At 43.9% G+C, this 16,464-nt stretch overlaps 1 protein-coding gene across 2 annotated transcripts in view; it reads left to right on the forward strand.

The window, feature by feature from the left end:
* Positions 1-16,449, forward strand: part of LOC122554904 — a 67,610-nt gene extending 51,161 nt beyond the window's left edge. For both annotated transcript variants that reach the window (XM_043700294.1, XM_043700293.1), the window contains 3 exons: positions 2,389-2,429; positions 9,627-9,664; positions 15,955-16,449. In XM_043700294.1, coding sequence (XP_043556229.1) covers positions 2,389-2,429; positions 9,627-9,664; positions 15,955-16,092 — 217 coding nt within the window. In that variant the 3' untranslated portion in view covers positions 16,093-16,449. The remainder of the gene's footprint in view (positions 1-2,388; positions 2,430-9,626; positions 9,665-15,954) is intronic.
* The last annotated feature ends 15 nt before the right edge of the window (positions 16,450-16,464 follow it).

Raw genomic sequence — 16,464 nt, forward strand, 5'->3', positions numbered from 1 at the left:
ACCTCCTTCCACCTATCGCATTCCCAACGCCCCTCCCCCAAGTCCCTCCTCCCTGCCTTTTATCTTCGCCTGCTTGGCACACCCTCCTCATTCTTGAAGAAGGGCTCATGCCCGAAATGGCGATTCTCCAGCTCCTTGGATGCTGCCTGACCTGCTGCGCTTTTCCAGCAACACATTTTTCAGCTCTGATCTCCAGCATCTGCAGTCCTCACTTTCTCCTGCAGCAATGTGGTTGATTCTTCACTGCCCTCTAGGGCAATTAGGCATGAACAGTAAATGCTGCACCCGGCCCAGCAGCATTCACATCCCGTCTGTAAGGAAAATCATGAATGGCGCAGTCACACAGATAGACAGACATGCACACACACACACAGACACACACACACCTCCTCCAATGAATTGTAGAAGATGGATTTGTATCATTACTGAAGAGGCCACATTTCCCATTCGCTCTGTCCCACAATCGGCCCATAGCCTTGAACACCATGAGACATAAGTGCTCCACTACATAGTTTTTTTTAACTGTGAGGTTTCCTGCCTCAGCTTCCCTCCCAAGGTAATTTCATTGCAATAAACAGAGGCAGACTTGATTAAAAGACTTAACCATGTGAGACCATGACAATGAGTGAGTGAATTTTGAAAGGAATCCAGGGAAGGCTAGCTGTTTTTGCACCTTGTGGTGGACCAAGTTCCCATTTCCATGTTTGCTGATGACTCCAGCGTAGTGTAGCACGGGGAGCAGCACAGTGTAAAGACAACAATCTCTTCCTCAACGTCAGCAAAATGAAGGAGCTGGTCTTCCACTTCAGGACACTCTCCTGTCTGTGTCAATGAGCTGAAGGTAGAGGTTATAGAGTCATAGAGATGTACAGCATGGAAACAGACCCTTCGGTCCAATCCAACCATGCTGACCAGACATCCCAACCCAATCTAATTCCACCTGCCGGCCCATATCCCTCCAAACCCTTCCTATTCATATATATATCCAAACGCCTTTTAAATGTTGCAATTGTACCAGCCTCCACCACTTCCTCTGGCAGCTCATTCAATACCCGTACCACCCTCTGTGTGAAAACGTTGCCCCGTAGGTCTCTTTTATATCTTTCCCCTCTCACCCTAAACCTATGCCCTCTAGTTCTGAACTCCCTGACCCCAGGGAAAAGACTTTGCCTATTTACCCTATCCATGCCCCTCATAATTTTGTAAACCTCTATAAGGTCACCCTGCAGCCTCAGACGCTCCAGGGAAAACAGCTCCTGCCTGTTCAGCCTCTCTCTATAGCTCAAATCCTCCAACTCTGGCAACATCCTTGTAAATCTTTTCTGAACCCTTTCAAGTTTCAAGGTCCTAGGTGTAAATATTGCCAGGTCCATCCAGGTAAATGCTATAGTCAAGAAAGCATGTATCTATTTCATCAGAAAGCGAAAGAAATTTGGGATGCGCACAATGACACGAACCAATATTTATAGATGCATCATAGAAAGCAATCTATCCCAATGCACCACAGCTCGATATGGCCATTACTGTGTCCATGACCGCAAGAAATTGCTGAGAGTTGTGAATGCAGCCCAGTCGATCATGAATATCAGCTTTCCTACCATTGACTCCAACTACAGTTCCTGCTGCCTCAGGAAAGTAGCCAACAGAATCAAGGACATCTCCTGCCTCGACTAAGCTCTTAGATTACTTACCATGTGGAAACAGGCCCTTCGGCCCAACAAATTCACACTGACCCGCCGAAGCACGACCCACCCAGAGCCATTCCCCTATCTTTACCCCTTCACCTAACACTACGGGCAATTTAGCTTGGCCAATTCACCTAACCTGCACATCTTTGGACTGTGGGTGGAAACCGCACACTGTAAGTAATCTAATCTAATCTAAAGTAATCTAATCTAATCTAAACATGCAAACTCCACACAGAGAGTTGCCTGAGGCGGGAATTGAACCCGTGTCTCTGGCACTGTGAGGCAGCAGTGCTAGCCACCCACTCTCTCCCATCTTCTCCCATCGGGCAGAAGATACAAATGTTTTAGAACATGTATGAACAAATTCAAGAACAGCTTCATCCCTGTTATTATCAGACTTTTGAACAGATCTCTTGTATGTTCAAGTTGATCTTTCTCTGTGCCTTCTCTGCTGCTATAACATTTTGCTATATCCTGCATTTTGTTCGATTACCCTGATGTACTTGTGTAAGGTATGATTTGTCTGGTTAGTGCACAAAACAATACTTCTCATGGTATCTCAGTACATTTGACAATAATTAAATCAAATCAAACTTTCAAAAGAATGTCTAGATGTATTCTTGCCCAGGCACAAGCAATTTTCAGCTTGTAAATCCTCAATAGCAAACTTAACATGGGATTTTATTTTTTTTTCATTTAGTTCCAATCTCTGGACTGCGTTTGACAACAATATCGACAATTGTAAGTTCATCAACTTGCCGAAGATAAATTTGTGGTGGGTGGTAAGAATTTGAGAAACCCCTTATAAATTTTACAGACCACTTTGTTAATGTTCTCATTTTGTTGGTCTGGCCAACATACCCATATTATTAATCTATTCAAAGATTATGAGGGGGACAGGTAAAGTAGATCGAAAAAAACATTTCCCACTTAATGGAGGGATCAGTAATGGTGGGGAGGGGTAGAATGAAAAGATGGAAGGAGCAGAAAGTTTCGAGGTGATGTGAGGGAAAAGTTATCACCCCGAAGGAAGAGGGAAATCTGGAACTCACCTGCCTCTAAGAGTGATAGAAGCAGAAATCCTCATCAAATCGAAGAAGGATTAGGTGGGCACTTGTGATGCCAAGACCATTGGGTTAAATGTCAGGGAAACAGGATTAGAGAATACTGAGGTGGGTTTTTTTTGACTGGTCCATGGGATTTGTTTCTATGCTGCAGACCCTAATGACAGCATTTTAATTATTAAGGTGGATAATTTGGAGGTATGACCATTGAAATGCATAGTCTTATTGGGTCAAAGGGAACTAATGCTATTTAAAATGTACCAGTCAGTTTCCAGTAAAGGATATTGGTGAGTGTAGATAATTATCAATGAAGTATAACATGGGAAAATGTGCAGTTGTTCATTTGGGAAGGTAAAACATAAGAATAGTATTGCTTAAAGGGAGGAAAACTACAAGAATCTGCAACACAAAGGAACTTGTGCTCAAAAAACACAGCAAGCAAGCACACAGGAGCAGCAGGTAATCAGGAAAGGCTAATGGAATGTGGGCCCTTATTTCAAGGGTCTAGGAATGCAGGAGTAGGGAAGTCGTACTGCAACTGATGTCAACTCTGCATTTAAAAGTTTTGAAAGTTTCTACAGAACAGCTCAGGAGCTAGTAGAAGTCAATATAATTTACAGAACTTTGCAAATATCCATCTTTGGCAGAAAGGAGTGTGCTCATTTTGCATTATGTACAATCTCACAACCAGATCTCTGAAAGACACTGAGGACAAATGTTACTCATGTGTTTAATACGACACCACACACTTCGGGCAAAGCCCCAATGTATTATGTACGCCCATGCGCTTGGCAGAAGCTAATTAGCATCCAGAAGAAATAGCCATCCAATCCCCGGACTCATTGATGTTCACAGCACAGATGGGGGCATTGGGCCCATTCTGTTACGTGTGGCCAACGAAGATCTGATTGCACTAATCCCATGTCTCAGCTCTTGACCCACAACTCAAGTGCGAATCTAAAACCTGCTTAAATATGGAGAGAGATTCTGAATCTGTCACCTTTCAGTTCCAGACCAACACCCTCTGCCTCCTGCCTCTCAGCCAGTTTTGGATCCATGGGTTGCTTTCCTGTGGATCCCATTGGCTTTTATTTTTCTCGTCAGAGTGCCATGCAGAGCTTTAGCAAGAGGCCACACATCAAGTGCATCAATATTCCTCATTATCATTCAAGAAATCTGGTTGAAATTAACAAATTCAACTACCTTGCCTTCACAAATCCAATGCTGCATAGTGTACAGATCCACGAGTAATGAGTGAAATGGAAAGAAAATCAAGCAATTTTTTTCTGAAGAGCTGGGGAATCTTGGCCACTGTCAATAGTACGAATCTAGGTTAGTATCATTATAGAATCCACACAGTTTGGAAGCAGGCCATTTGGCCCATCAAGTCCACATCACCCCACCCCCACCCCCATAGAGCATCTCGCCCAGACCCACCCTGCTCCTGTAACCCTGCATTTCCCACGGCTAATCCACCCTAGCCTGCACCCTCCTGGACACTATGGGAAATTTAGCACGGCCAATCCACCTAACCTGCACATCTTTAGACTGTGAGGAAATTGGAGTACTCAGAGGAAACCCATGCAGGCATGAAGATAATGTGCACACTCCCTACAGACAGTCAGCTGTGGCTGGAATCGAAACCGGATCCCTGGTGATGTGAGGCAACACTGCTAACCACTGAGCCACTCTGCCACGCATCAATCTCCTAATCTTTGCTGCACTAATTAGTAACTGGGTTTTCTTTGCCTTATAACCATGTTTAGAAGGAAGACCACAAGACGTAGGAGCAAAAATTAGGCCATTCAGCCCATCGAGTCTGCTCTGCCATTCAATCATGGCTGACAATGTGTCAACCCCATTCTCCTACTTCCTCCCTGTAATCTAGAACCTAACTATCTCAGTCTTAAATACACTCAATGGCCTGGCCTCCACAGCCTTCTGTGGCAATGAATTCACTACTCTCTGGGTGAAAGGGTTTCTCATTATCTCCGTTCAAAAAGGTCTTCCCTTTACCCTAAGGTTGTGCCCTCAGGTCCTAGTCTGTCCGACCAATGGAAACATTTCCCAACTTCCACTCTGTTCAGGCCATTCTGTAAGTTTTAATTAGATACCCCCTCATTCTTCTAAATACCATTGAGTATAGACTCAGACTCCTCAAACGTTCCTCATATGTTAAGCTTTTCATTCCTGGGATCATTCTAGTGAACCTCCTCTGAACACACTCCAGGGCCAGTACATCCTTCCTGAGATATGGGGCCCAAATTTATGCACAGTACTCTAAATGTGTTCTGTGCAGAGCCTCAGAAGTACATCTCTGATTTTATATCAAGTGCTCTCAAAATAAATGCCATCATTGTATTTGTCTTCCTAATCTGCAAGTTTACCTTCAGAGGATCTTGGACTAGAACTCCCAAGTCTCTTTGCACTTCAGCTTTATGAGTTTTCTCCCCATTGAGGAAATTGTCCATCCTCTATTCTTCCTATCAAAGTGCATGACCCCACACTTTCCCACATCGTACTCTACCTGCCACTTCTTTACCCACTCTCCTAACCTCTCCAAATCCTTCTGCAGCCTCCCACCTCCTCAATGCTACCTGTCCCTCTACCTATCTTTGTATTGTCTGCAAACCTAGTCAGAATGCCCACAGTTCCTTCATCTAGATTGTTACTGTTTAAAGTAAAAGGTTGTCCCAACACTGAGCCTTGCAGAACACCACTTGTCACCAGCTGCCATCCTGAAAAGGATCCTTTTATCCCCACTCACTGCTTCCTGCCAGACAGCCAGGTTTGTATCCATGCTAGTACCTTGCCCCTGACACCATGGGCCCTTATCTTACTCAGTAGCCACCGATGTGGCACCTTGGCAGGCAACGTCCATTGGTTCTCCTTGGTCTAACCTGCTCATTACATCCTCAAAGAATTCTAACAGATTTGTCAAGCAATGATGAAACCAGGCTGACTTTGCCCGATTTTACCATACATTTCCAGGTATTCAGAAATCTCATCCTTCACAATGGATTCCAGGATCCTACCCACCACAGAGGTTAGGCTAATTAACCTGTAATTTTCCCTTCTTTACCGTACTCCCTTGTTAAACAGACATGTCACATTAGATTAGATTACTTACAGTGTGGAAACAGGCCCTTCGGCCCAACAAGTCCACACCGCCCCGCCGAAGCGCAACCCACCCATACCCCTACATTTACCCCTTACCTAACACTACGGGCAATTTAGCATGGTCAATTCACCTAACCTGCACATCTTTGGATTCTGGGAGGAAACCGGAGCACCCGGAGGAAACCCACACAGACACGGGGAGAACCTTCAGGCAATTCAGTTTTTCTAGCACCTTCTCCTTGATGATGACCACCATACTCAGTTCTGCCCCCTCACTCTCTTGAATTTTTGGGTTATTACTCTGTCTTCCAGTTTGAAGCCTGACACAAAGTTCCTCACCAATTTACTCGTTCCTCACTACTATCTCTCTGGTGCCATTTTCCAGGAGCCCAATTCCACTTTTGCCTCTCGTTTGCCCTTTATATATCTCAAGAAACTCTTACAGTCTTCCTTTATGTTACCGGCTAGCTTCCCCTCATATTTAGTCTTCTCCTTCCTTATTCCTTTTTTTGATGTCCTTTGTGAGTCTTTGTAAGCTTTCCAATCCTCTGGTTTCCCATTGCCTTTTGCCACATTAAATGCTTTCCCTTTTGTTTTTATGCTCTCCCTGCCTACCCTAGTCAGCCTTGGTTACCTCATCCTCCCTGTAACATGTCTCTTTTCCCTCGGGATGAATCTCTGTCTCCTGAATTACTCCCAGAAACCCCTGCCATTGTTGTTCCACTGTCCTTCCTGCTCGGCTCCTCTCCCAGTCAATTCTACCCAGCTCCTCCCTCATGCCTCTGTAGATGCCTTTATTCAGCTATAATACTGTTACCCCTGATTCTATCTTCCCCCTTCCAAATTGCAGAGTAAATTCAATCATGTTGTGATCACTGCCTCCAAAGGGTTCCTTCACCTTAAGCTCCTTCAACAAGTCTGCCTTATTGCACAACACTAAATTCTCCTGTGGGCTCCACCACAAGCTGCTCAAAAAAGCCGTCTCATAGATATTCCACAAATTCCTTTTCTTGCAATCCACGACCAACCTGATTTTCCCAGTCCACCTGCATAGTGAAATTCTCCACGATCACTGCCTTTCCAACATATCTTTTCTATATCCCAGTGTATCTTGTGCCCCAGCTCCTGACTACTGTACATAACTCCAACTATGCATTTTTTAACCTTTGGAGTTCCTCAATTCTACCCACACAGATTCTACACCATCTGACCCTACTTCATTTCTTACTATTGATTTAATTTCTTACTGATAAGGCAACCCCCACCCCCTCTGCCCACTGCCTATCTTTTTGACAGGATGTATATCATTGGATATTCAGCTCCCAGTCCTGATCCCCTTGCAACCATGTCTCTGTGATGCCCAACATGTCCTGCCTGCCAATTTTGATCTGTGCCACAAGCTCATTTACCTTGTTCCTTATACTGTGTGCATTCAGATATAACATCTTCGGTCCTGTATTAACCAACTCTCTTCTCATTGTGACTCATTTGTGCAGTGTGCTTGAAGTTTGATTGCTAACAGTTTCCAAACACTGTTGTATTTGTGTCAGTGCTGGAGATTTCAGTAGCCTCCCCTGATGTCTGCACTCTTACCCCTTCAGGCTTTCTAATTTCCCCTATAACCCAACCCCACCCCACCACCCCCATTTAATTTAAAGCCCTGCCTACAGCCCTAGTTATGCGATTTACTAGAACTCTGATCCCAGCCTGGTTCAGATGAAGACCGACCCATTGGAATAGGTCCCTTCTTCCCCAATACTGGTGCCAGCGTCCCATGAGTTCAAACCCATTTCTTTTACATCAATCTTTGAGCTATCTATTTACCTGCTTAATCTTGCTGACCCTGTGCCAATTAGCCCGTGGCTCAAGTAATAATCCAGAGATTATTGCCTTTTTGGTTTTGCTTTTTAATTGAAATCCGAGCTGTTCATACTCCCTCAGAAGAACCTCCGCCCGAGATCATTGGTACCTTTGTGGAGCATGACCACTGGATCTTTACAGTTCTCTGAAAGTGGAGTCACAGGTAGACAGGGCAGTGAAGGAGGCTTTTGGCCCACTGGCCGTCATCAGTCAGGGCATTGAGTATAGAAGTTGGTGCAGTTATGTTACAGTTGTACAGGATGTTGGTGAGGTTGCAGCTGGAGTATTGTGTACCTATCACATTTCCAACGCCCCTCCTCCAAGTCCCTCCTCCCTACCTTTTATCTTCTCCTGCTGAACACTCTCTGCCTGGTGCAGTTATGTTACAGTTGTACAGGATGTTGGTGAGGTTGCAGCTGGCGTATTGTGTTCAGTTTGAGTCACCTTGTTAGAGGAAGGATGTTATTAAACTGGAAAGAGTGAAGAAGAAATTTACAAGGATGTTGCCTGAACTCAATGGTCTGAGTTATAGAGAGAGGTTGGACAAGCTGAGACATTTTTCTTTTGAGTGTCGGAGACTGGGGGACTGGGGGGGAGAGGGCTTACAGTGGTGTATACGATCATGAGAGGCATGGATAGAGTGAATGTACTCAGTCTTTTCCCCAAGTTTGGGTATTTGAAGATGAGAGAGCATTGGTTTAAGGTTGGGGGGAAAGAATAAAAGGGAACCTGAGGGGCAACATTCTTACACATATGGAATGGTGGTATGCATATAGAATGAGCTACCTGTGGAAATGGTTGAAGCGGGTACAATTTAAAAGGCATTTAGACAAATACACGGATAGGAAAGGATTAGAAGGATATGGGCCAAGCGCAGGGAAATGGGGTTCACGTGGATGGACATTTTGGTCGGCATGGACCAGTTTGGGCCAAAGTGTCTGTCTCATGCTGTGGGACTCTATGGCTCTATGACTCCATTAACCCTCCCACTCCATGTTCCTGTGCAGCCCAGATGAGATATGCCGAACCCGAGCACCAGGCAGGCAACACAACCTTCAGGACTCTCGATCCTGGTGATGGAGAACAGTGTCTATGCTTCTAATTGCAATGCCATTTCTCTTCCCTCTCCCCACTTGAGTGGCTCCTTGCACCACAGTACTACAGTCAGTTGGCACAATTGCTCAAACTTAATGAGTGCACAATGTTTAATAGTGGATGACCCAATACCACAATAAAAAAAAACCATCAAATTTCCCAGAATATCTTCAAGAAAGTTCAAACTTGACTGTATTTTCAACAAACATATGACACCAAAAATGTCATGCTCACTTTGGCTCTCTTCTGGGAACAGAGAAATAAAGGTCAAGTGTAAGCTGTCCAAAATTTCCAGTATGCTCCACCTATTCAATGGGATCATGGCTGGTCATCTGAGTCAGTGCCCTGTTCCCTGCTTTCTCCCTTTAGGCCCAAAGAACTCCATCCAACTCCATCTTGAACAACATTCGATGTTTTGGCCTTGATCACAAAGAATGTCCCAGGTTCCCACTCCCTGGGTGAAGACATTTCTCCTCATCTCGGTCCTCCCCCAACTACTTAAACTGTGACCCTCAGTCCTCCACTCCTTCCCGGTCATTGGAAACATCCTTCTGTTTGAGAAACAGGCAATCGAGAAAGGTTTTATGTGTTTCAGGATCGTGCAATTAATGACTGCTGCTTGTTTCCATTGCCTTATGAGTCAACTCCAACTGCTTTTCTGTCCAGTAGAGGGCATGACACCCTTATACATTGGAGGACAGGTTTCCATAAAAAAACATTACAATAAAAAGATTGTACAAGTTTCTCATCATTAATCCTTTGCCTGATGAAACTAACTGATACAATTTTTTCTCTGCAGATGAAGTGATGAAGAGACGCACCTTAACACTTTCACGAGTAAGTATCGTCCATCTGGAAACAGCTTTGGGGGCACAGTTGAAACTTTCTATCTGGTCAGTTTGGACATGGGTGACTTCCAAAAGAAAGGCATTTTGATCTCAACCCCAGTGTAACTACCGTATTCTTTTATGTGTAAAAAAAAAAGCTGCTCTCAACCAAACATATATTTCATTATGGCGATATATTTTAAAATAAAATGCACTCATAGGCAATATTCCAACCCACGTTTCATGAGGTATTTAACACGACCCATATCAGAATAGGGAGAGGATGCAGAGGTCTTGGATGGGATGAATAGCCAGGGTCTTTTTCTTAGGATTTGGGGTGCCCAAAACTAAAGAGTATAGGTTTAAGGTTAGGGAGGAAAGATTCGAAAAGGACCTGAGGGGTAACTTTTTAACGCAGAGGGTGGTGCGTGTCTGGAACGAGCTGCTAAAGGAAGGTAGAATTATTTCATTTAAAAGCCATTTGGATGGGTACATGCATGTTGTTATTGTGTTGCCATAGTCTTACCAGACCATAGGAGATGCTCTCTCATTAGAGAGAGGTGACTGGTGATGATTTAACCTGAAGGCCACCAGACCTCAGATGAGGGAAGATACCAAGAAGGAGAGTCCTTCGTGCCACGTCAAATTAGTGAGGGTAATCAAACCTATGTTGTTGGTATTACACTGCTTTGTAAACCAGCAATCCAGCCAACTGAGCTAAACCAATTCCCTGGGTATATGAATAGGAAGGGTTTAAAGGGATATGGGCCAAATGCTAGCAAAAATGGGACTAGATCAGATTGGATGTCTGGTCTGCACAGATGAGTTGACTCGAAGGGTTTATTTTCATGCTGCTCCAGTTATACAGTAGTGTAACTGCATCTGGAGTACTGTATTGTACTGCTCACCGTCCTCACAGAATGATGTTAGTATGTTGAAAGCGGTTCAGAGAAAATTTACCAGAATAATCCCTGGAATGAGCAAATTGCCTCATGAGGAAAAGGCTAAACTGGGTAAGCACTGTGTCTTCTGGAGTTTTGGAGATTCAGAGGGGACTGAAGTGAAATAGATAAGATCCTGAAGTGGGGGGCCTGACTGAGTCGATGTGGAGAGGATGTTTCCTCTTGTGGCAGAATCTAAAACTGGGTTCGGTCACTGTTTCAAAATAAGGGAGTACCCATTTAAAACAGAGTTTGGGGAAAGATTTCTCTCTCTCCCTGTCAGAAGGTTCTGAGTCTTTGGAATTCCCTTCATGTGAATAGAGTGGGCACAGAAGCTTTAAATATTTTTAAGGTAGAGGGAGATAGATTTTTGATTCCCAAGGGAATAATTATTGAGGGGGGGGAATATTTGCAGGAATGTAGAGTTGAGGTCAAAATCAAATCAGCTGCAATCTTGTTGAATGGGGAGCCGAGTCGGGGCCAGTATTTGTTTGTTGCTCATTTATTTGTATTCCAATTCTGGAATTCTGAAGTTTAATCTAATTTTTGCAGAGTGGCAGGACAATTAATACCACAATTTGAATTTCTCTATCATCCAGTTGAATGTTTCATAGAATTAGGTGCATATTGAGGATATCACCATCCTTCCTCCAACTCCCTCACTAAACAATATTGATTGCATTTCTGAATCATCCTGCTCAACAATTCCAGTCTGAGGGTCACTTCTCCCATTATTAAGGTATATGCACAAACATGATCCTCACAGATTATAATACAAACTGTCCATAATCACACACAACAGAAACACACACACAAGTATAATTTCTCTCTCTCTCAACCCCACACACTCTCTCTCTGTCTCTCAATACACACACGCGCACACACACACACACAACAGGTATAATCTCATACAAACACACACAGACAGGCAGACACACAAACACACATACACACACACAAAACAGGTATAATCTCACACAAGCACACAGACAGGTAGACACACAAACACACATACACACACACAAAACAGGTATCATCTCATACAAGCACACACAAACAGGCAGACACACACGTACAATCTTACATGTAAACACACACAGCTCACATGTATAACCTCACACACACACAAAGACACACATGGATAGCATTAGGGGAGGTGACAGCCAGGTGGTGTTATTGCTAGACTGTTAATCCAAAAACCCAGATAATGTTCTGGGGATGCAGGTTCAAATCCCACCATGGCAGATGGCAAAATTTGAATTCAATTTTTAAAAAAACTGGGATTAAGAGCCTAATGATGACCGTGAATCCATTGTCAATTGTTGGTTCACTAATGTCCCTTTGGGAAGGAAACTGCCATCCATGTGTGACCTACATGTGACTCCAGACCCACAGTAATTTGGTTGACACTTTACTGCCCTCTGGGCAGTTAGGGATTGGCAATAAATGATCCCCTAGCCAGTGACACCCTCATCCCATGAATGAATTAACAAACTAAAATACATAGACACACAGACACACACTGGTATAATCTCACACACAAGCAACACTCAGACATAGGTAGAATATTACACGCAAATATACACACAGAGGTATAAATTCTCACACATACACACAGGTCTCATCTCAGACACACAGATGTAAACTCACAGAAAAACACATACACATAGATATATTTTCACACACAGACACACAAATGTATAATTGCACACACACACACAGGTGTAACCTCACAAACATACACAGGTATAAACACACACACACACACCAGAAAGGTATCGTCTCACATTAAAACACGTACAGGTATACCAGATATTGCCTGGATTAGAGGGTATGAGTTATAAGGAGAGGCTGGACAGGCGTAGGTAGTTTTCTCTGGAGCGGCGGAGGTTGAGGGGAGACCAGACAGCATTTTGTAAAATTATTGAGGCAGAGATAGGTTTGACAGTCAGAATCTTTTTCTCAGAGTTGAAATGTCTGATACTGGGGGACATGCATTTAAGGTGATAGAGGGAAAGTTCAAAGGAGATGTGAGACGTGAGTTTTTTGCAGTGGGTAGTGGGTGCCTGAAACACGCTGCCAAGGTAGTGGTGGGCCATATACGACAGGGAAGTCTAAGGAGCTTTTAGAGAAGCACATGAATAAGCAAAGAATGGTGGGATTTGGACCACGTGCAGGCATCATGGTCAGCACAAGATCATAGGCCAAAGGCCCTGTTTCTGTGCTGTACTATACTGTGTTCTATGTGTAATCTCACACTCGCATGCATGCTTACTCACACACACACACACAGACACACACAAAACACACAGGTATAAACCTCATGCAAAAATGTACATGGCACACGGTTCTGGTCGGTCGATTATAAAAAGGATATGATTAAACTAGAAAAAGTGCAGAAAAGATTTACTTGAATACTATCTGGACTTTAAAATTTGAGTTATAAGGAGAGGTTGGATAGGCTGGAATGTTTTGCCTTGGAGCGTAGGAGACTGAGGAAGACCTTATAGAGTTCAATAAAATCATGAGAGGCAGATATAAGGTTAATAGCCAAACTGAGCGGCATGTATAATCTCACATACACGCACAGATACACGGCACACAGGCAAAATATCACACCCGAGCATACAGATTGATACACACACACAGCAACGTGTATAATCTCACACACAAAAGCACACACAACATACAGAAATAATCTCATGCACAGACAAACACAACACACAGGTAAAGTCTCACACAAGCACACACACAAAATATAAGTATAATCACATGCACAATCACACAACACTCAGGTATAATCTCACACACAAACCCACAACGCACACAATCTTGTACACAAACACACACACACATATCAGTTCACATGCAAACATACACTCAATGCACATATATAATCTTATGTACAGACACACAGATATAATCTCTCACACAAACACACACTCACAGGTATAAACTCATACAGAAATACACACACACAATCTTATACACAAACACACAGGATATAATCTGACACACAAATGCACACAGGTATGAACTCATACAGAAAAACGCACACCCACACAAACTTGTAAACAAGCACAAATGCACTCAATACACTAGTATAATCTCACACACACATTTACGCTCACATGCCTGCTATTTCACACATAGATATCATGTTACACACACACACATACTGTACTTGCCTTTATTCAACCAGACTAGAGTTTAACAGCAGAGAGGCAATGCTAAAATGTCAGATAGGCCACACACCGAGTATTGTGTGCAGTTCTGGAATCCACATTCTAGGGGGAGATGTGATAGCACTGGGACATGATGCCAAAAGGGATTTACCAGGATGTTGCCTAAGGGCTGAAAAATTTCAGTGACGGAGAGACATTGGACAATCTGGGGTTGTTCTCCTTAGAGCAGTGGAGATTGAGGTGGGATGTGACTGAGATATAAAAAATGATGAGGGGCATAGATAAAGTAGACAGAAAGAAACCTCCCCCCTTTGATGGGGGGATCAGTGACTGGGGTGGGGGCATAGATTGAAGGTAACGGCAGGACGTTTCAAGGGAATATGAGGAAAAGTCCTTTCACACAGAAGGTGGTGGGAAATCTGGAACTTGTTGCCCATAAAGGGTGGAAGATGCACACAGCCTGGAGTTTGGTGACCAGTGGTGTCCTACAGGGAATGGTTCTGGGACCTTTGCTCTTTGTGATTTTTATAAATGACTCGGATGGGTTAGTAAGTTTGTTAATAACACGAAAGTTGGTGGATTTGTGGATAGTGTGGGGGGCTGTTGTATGTTGCAGTGGGACATTGACAGGATACAGAGCTGGGCTGAGAAGTGGCAGATGGAGTCCAACATGGAAAAGTGTAAGGTGATTCACTTGGGAAGGTTGAATTTGAATGCAGATTATAGGGTTAAAGGCAGGATTCTTGGCAGTGTGGAGGTACAGAGGGACTTGGGGTCCACTTCCATAGATTCCTCAACGTTGCCACCCAAGTTGATGGGATTGTTATGAAGGCGTATGGTGCATTGGCTTTCATTAGCAGGGGGATTGAGTTTAAGAGCTGCAAGGTTATTGGTGCAGTTCTATAAAGCCCTGGTTAGACCACACTTGGAGTATTGTGTTCAGTTCAGGTCACCTCATTATAGGAAAGGTGTGGAAGCTTTAGAGAGGGTGCAGAAGAGATTTACCAGGATGCTACCTGGACTGGAGGGCATGTCTTATGAAGAAAGGTTGAGGGAGCTGGGGCTTTTCTCATTGGAGTGAAGAAGGATGAGAGGGGACCTGATATAGGTGTACAAGATGTTGAGAGGCATAGATCGAGTGGATAGCCAGAGACTTTTTCCCATGGCAGAAATGTCTATCACGAGGGGGGCGTAATTTTAAGGTAATTGGAGGAAGGTTTAGGGGAGATCTCAGAGGTAGGTTCTTTACACAGAGTGGTGGGTGTGTGGAGAGTCCAGCAGTGGTAGGAGAGTCAGATACATTAGGAATATTTAAGCAACTCTCGGATAGGATGTATTCACACACACACACACTCGCATACACACTCACACACATTCACTCACACATGTATACACACACACTCTCATACATACACATGTGTGCACACACTCACATACACTCACTCACAGTCACACGCAAACTCACATATGCACTCTCACACACAGATACACACACTCAATATGCACACACAGATTCAGATACACAAACTCACATACACGCACTATCACATATCGTATCACACTCTCTCACACTCACACTATTACATTATCATGCACACACTATCACATGCACATACTGACACATGCACATGCACAGACTAAAACACTCACACACAGACTCACACCAGAACACTCACAAATTCAGAGACATAAATAAACACAACTGCCCCACAATTTTAAAAATTCTTTTATGTGACATGGCCTTTGCTGGCTGGGCCCAGCATTTATTAACCCATCCCTAGTTGCCCCCTTGAGAAGCTGGAGGTGAGCTTCCTTCTTGAACTGCTGCAGTCCACCTTTTGCAGATAGACCCAGAATGCCCTAATGGAGGGAATTCCAGGATTTTGACCCAGCAACACTGAAGGAACGGCTGATATATTTCCAAGTCAGGCTGGTGAGTGACACGAAGTTGAACTTGCCGGGGGTGGTGTTCCCATGTATCTGCTGCCCTTTTCCTTCGAAATGGAAGTGGTTTGGATGCTGCTGTCTTTGGAAAGGGCTTTAGCAAACATTTGTAGCGCATCTAGTACACATTGCTAATTGTTGCAATCAGGGAAAAATGAGAATAATAGCGCAGAGCGCAGTTCATGGATTTTGAACCAGTGACATAAGATGATCTACATGATTATGCACAGGGTCTGGATCTGAGGAGTCAAGGAGATGGAGAAACTGGCTATTCGGCAAGGCATAGCACTGAATTTCTGACTGATATGCAGCTTAGTCCTAGAGGATCACAGAAGAAACCTTTCTTCATTACATTCCGAGAGCAGTGACTTGGAAGGACAGTGCCAAAAGAAGCTGATGACATGCACGGATGTCAGAAAAAGTACCACACACCAACGTAGAGAAGCAGAGACACGTTGCAGTTGGAACCAACTCTCTCCGGTTGCCTGCTCACTGAAATTTGGTGAACACTTTTTATTTTGTGCAGTGAATATTGACGTTTAATTTTGCCAGTGATGTCGGTCGACATTTTCCCCAGCCCATCCCGGATGATATTCTGTCCAACATTAATGTTCCAAGAAGTGTTCAATTGAAGGTGTGAAAGCTGCTGGTAATTTAGATTAGATTCCCTACAGGGTGGAAACAGGCCCTTTGGCCCAACAAGTCCACACTGATCCTCTGAAGAGTAACCCACCCAGACC

Source organism: Chiloscyllium plagiosum, chromosome 12 (genome assembly GCF_004010195.1).
Source record: "Chiloscyllium plagiosum isolate BGI_BamShark_2017 chromosome 12, ASM401019v2, whole genome shotgun sequence".
Taxonomy (NCBI): Eukaryota; Metazoa; Chordata; class Chondrichthyes; order Orectolobiformes; family Hemiscylliidae; genus Chiloscyllium; species Chiloscyllium plagiosum.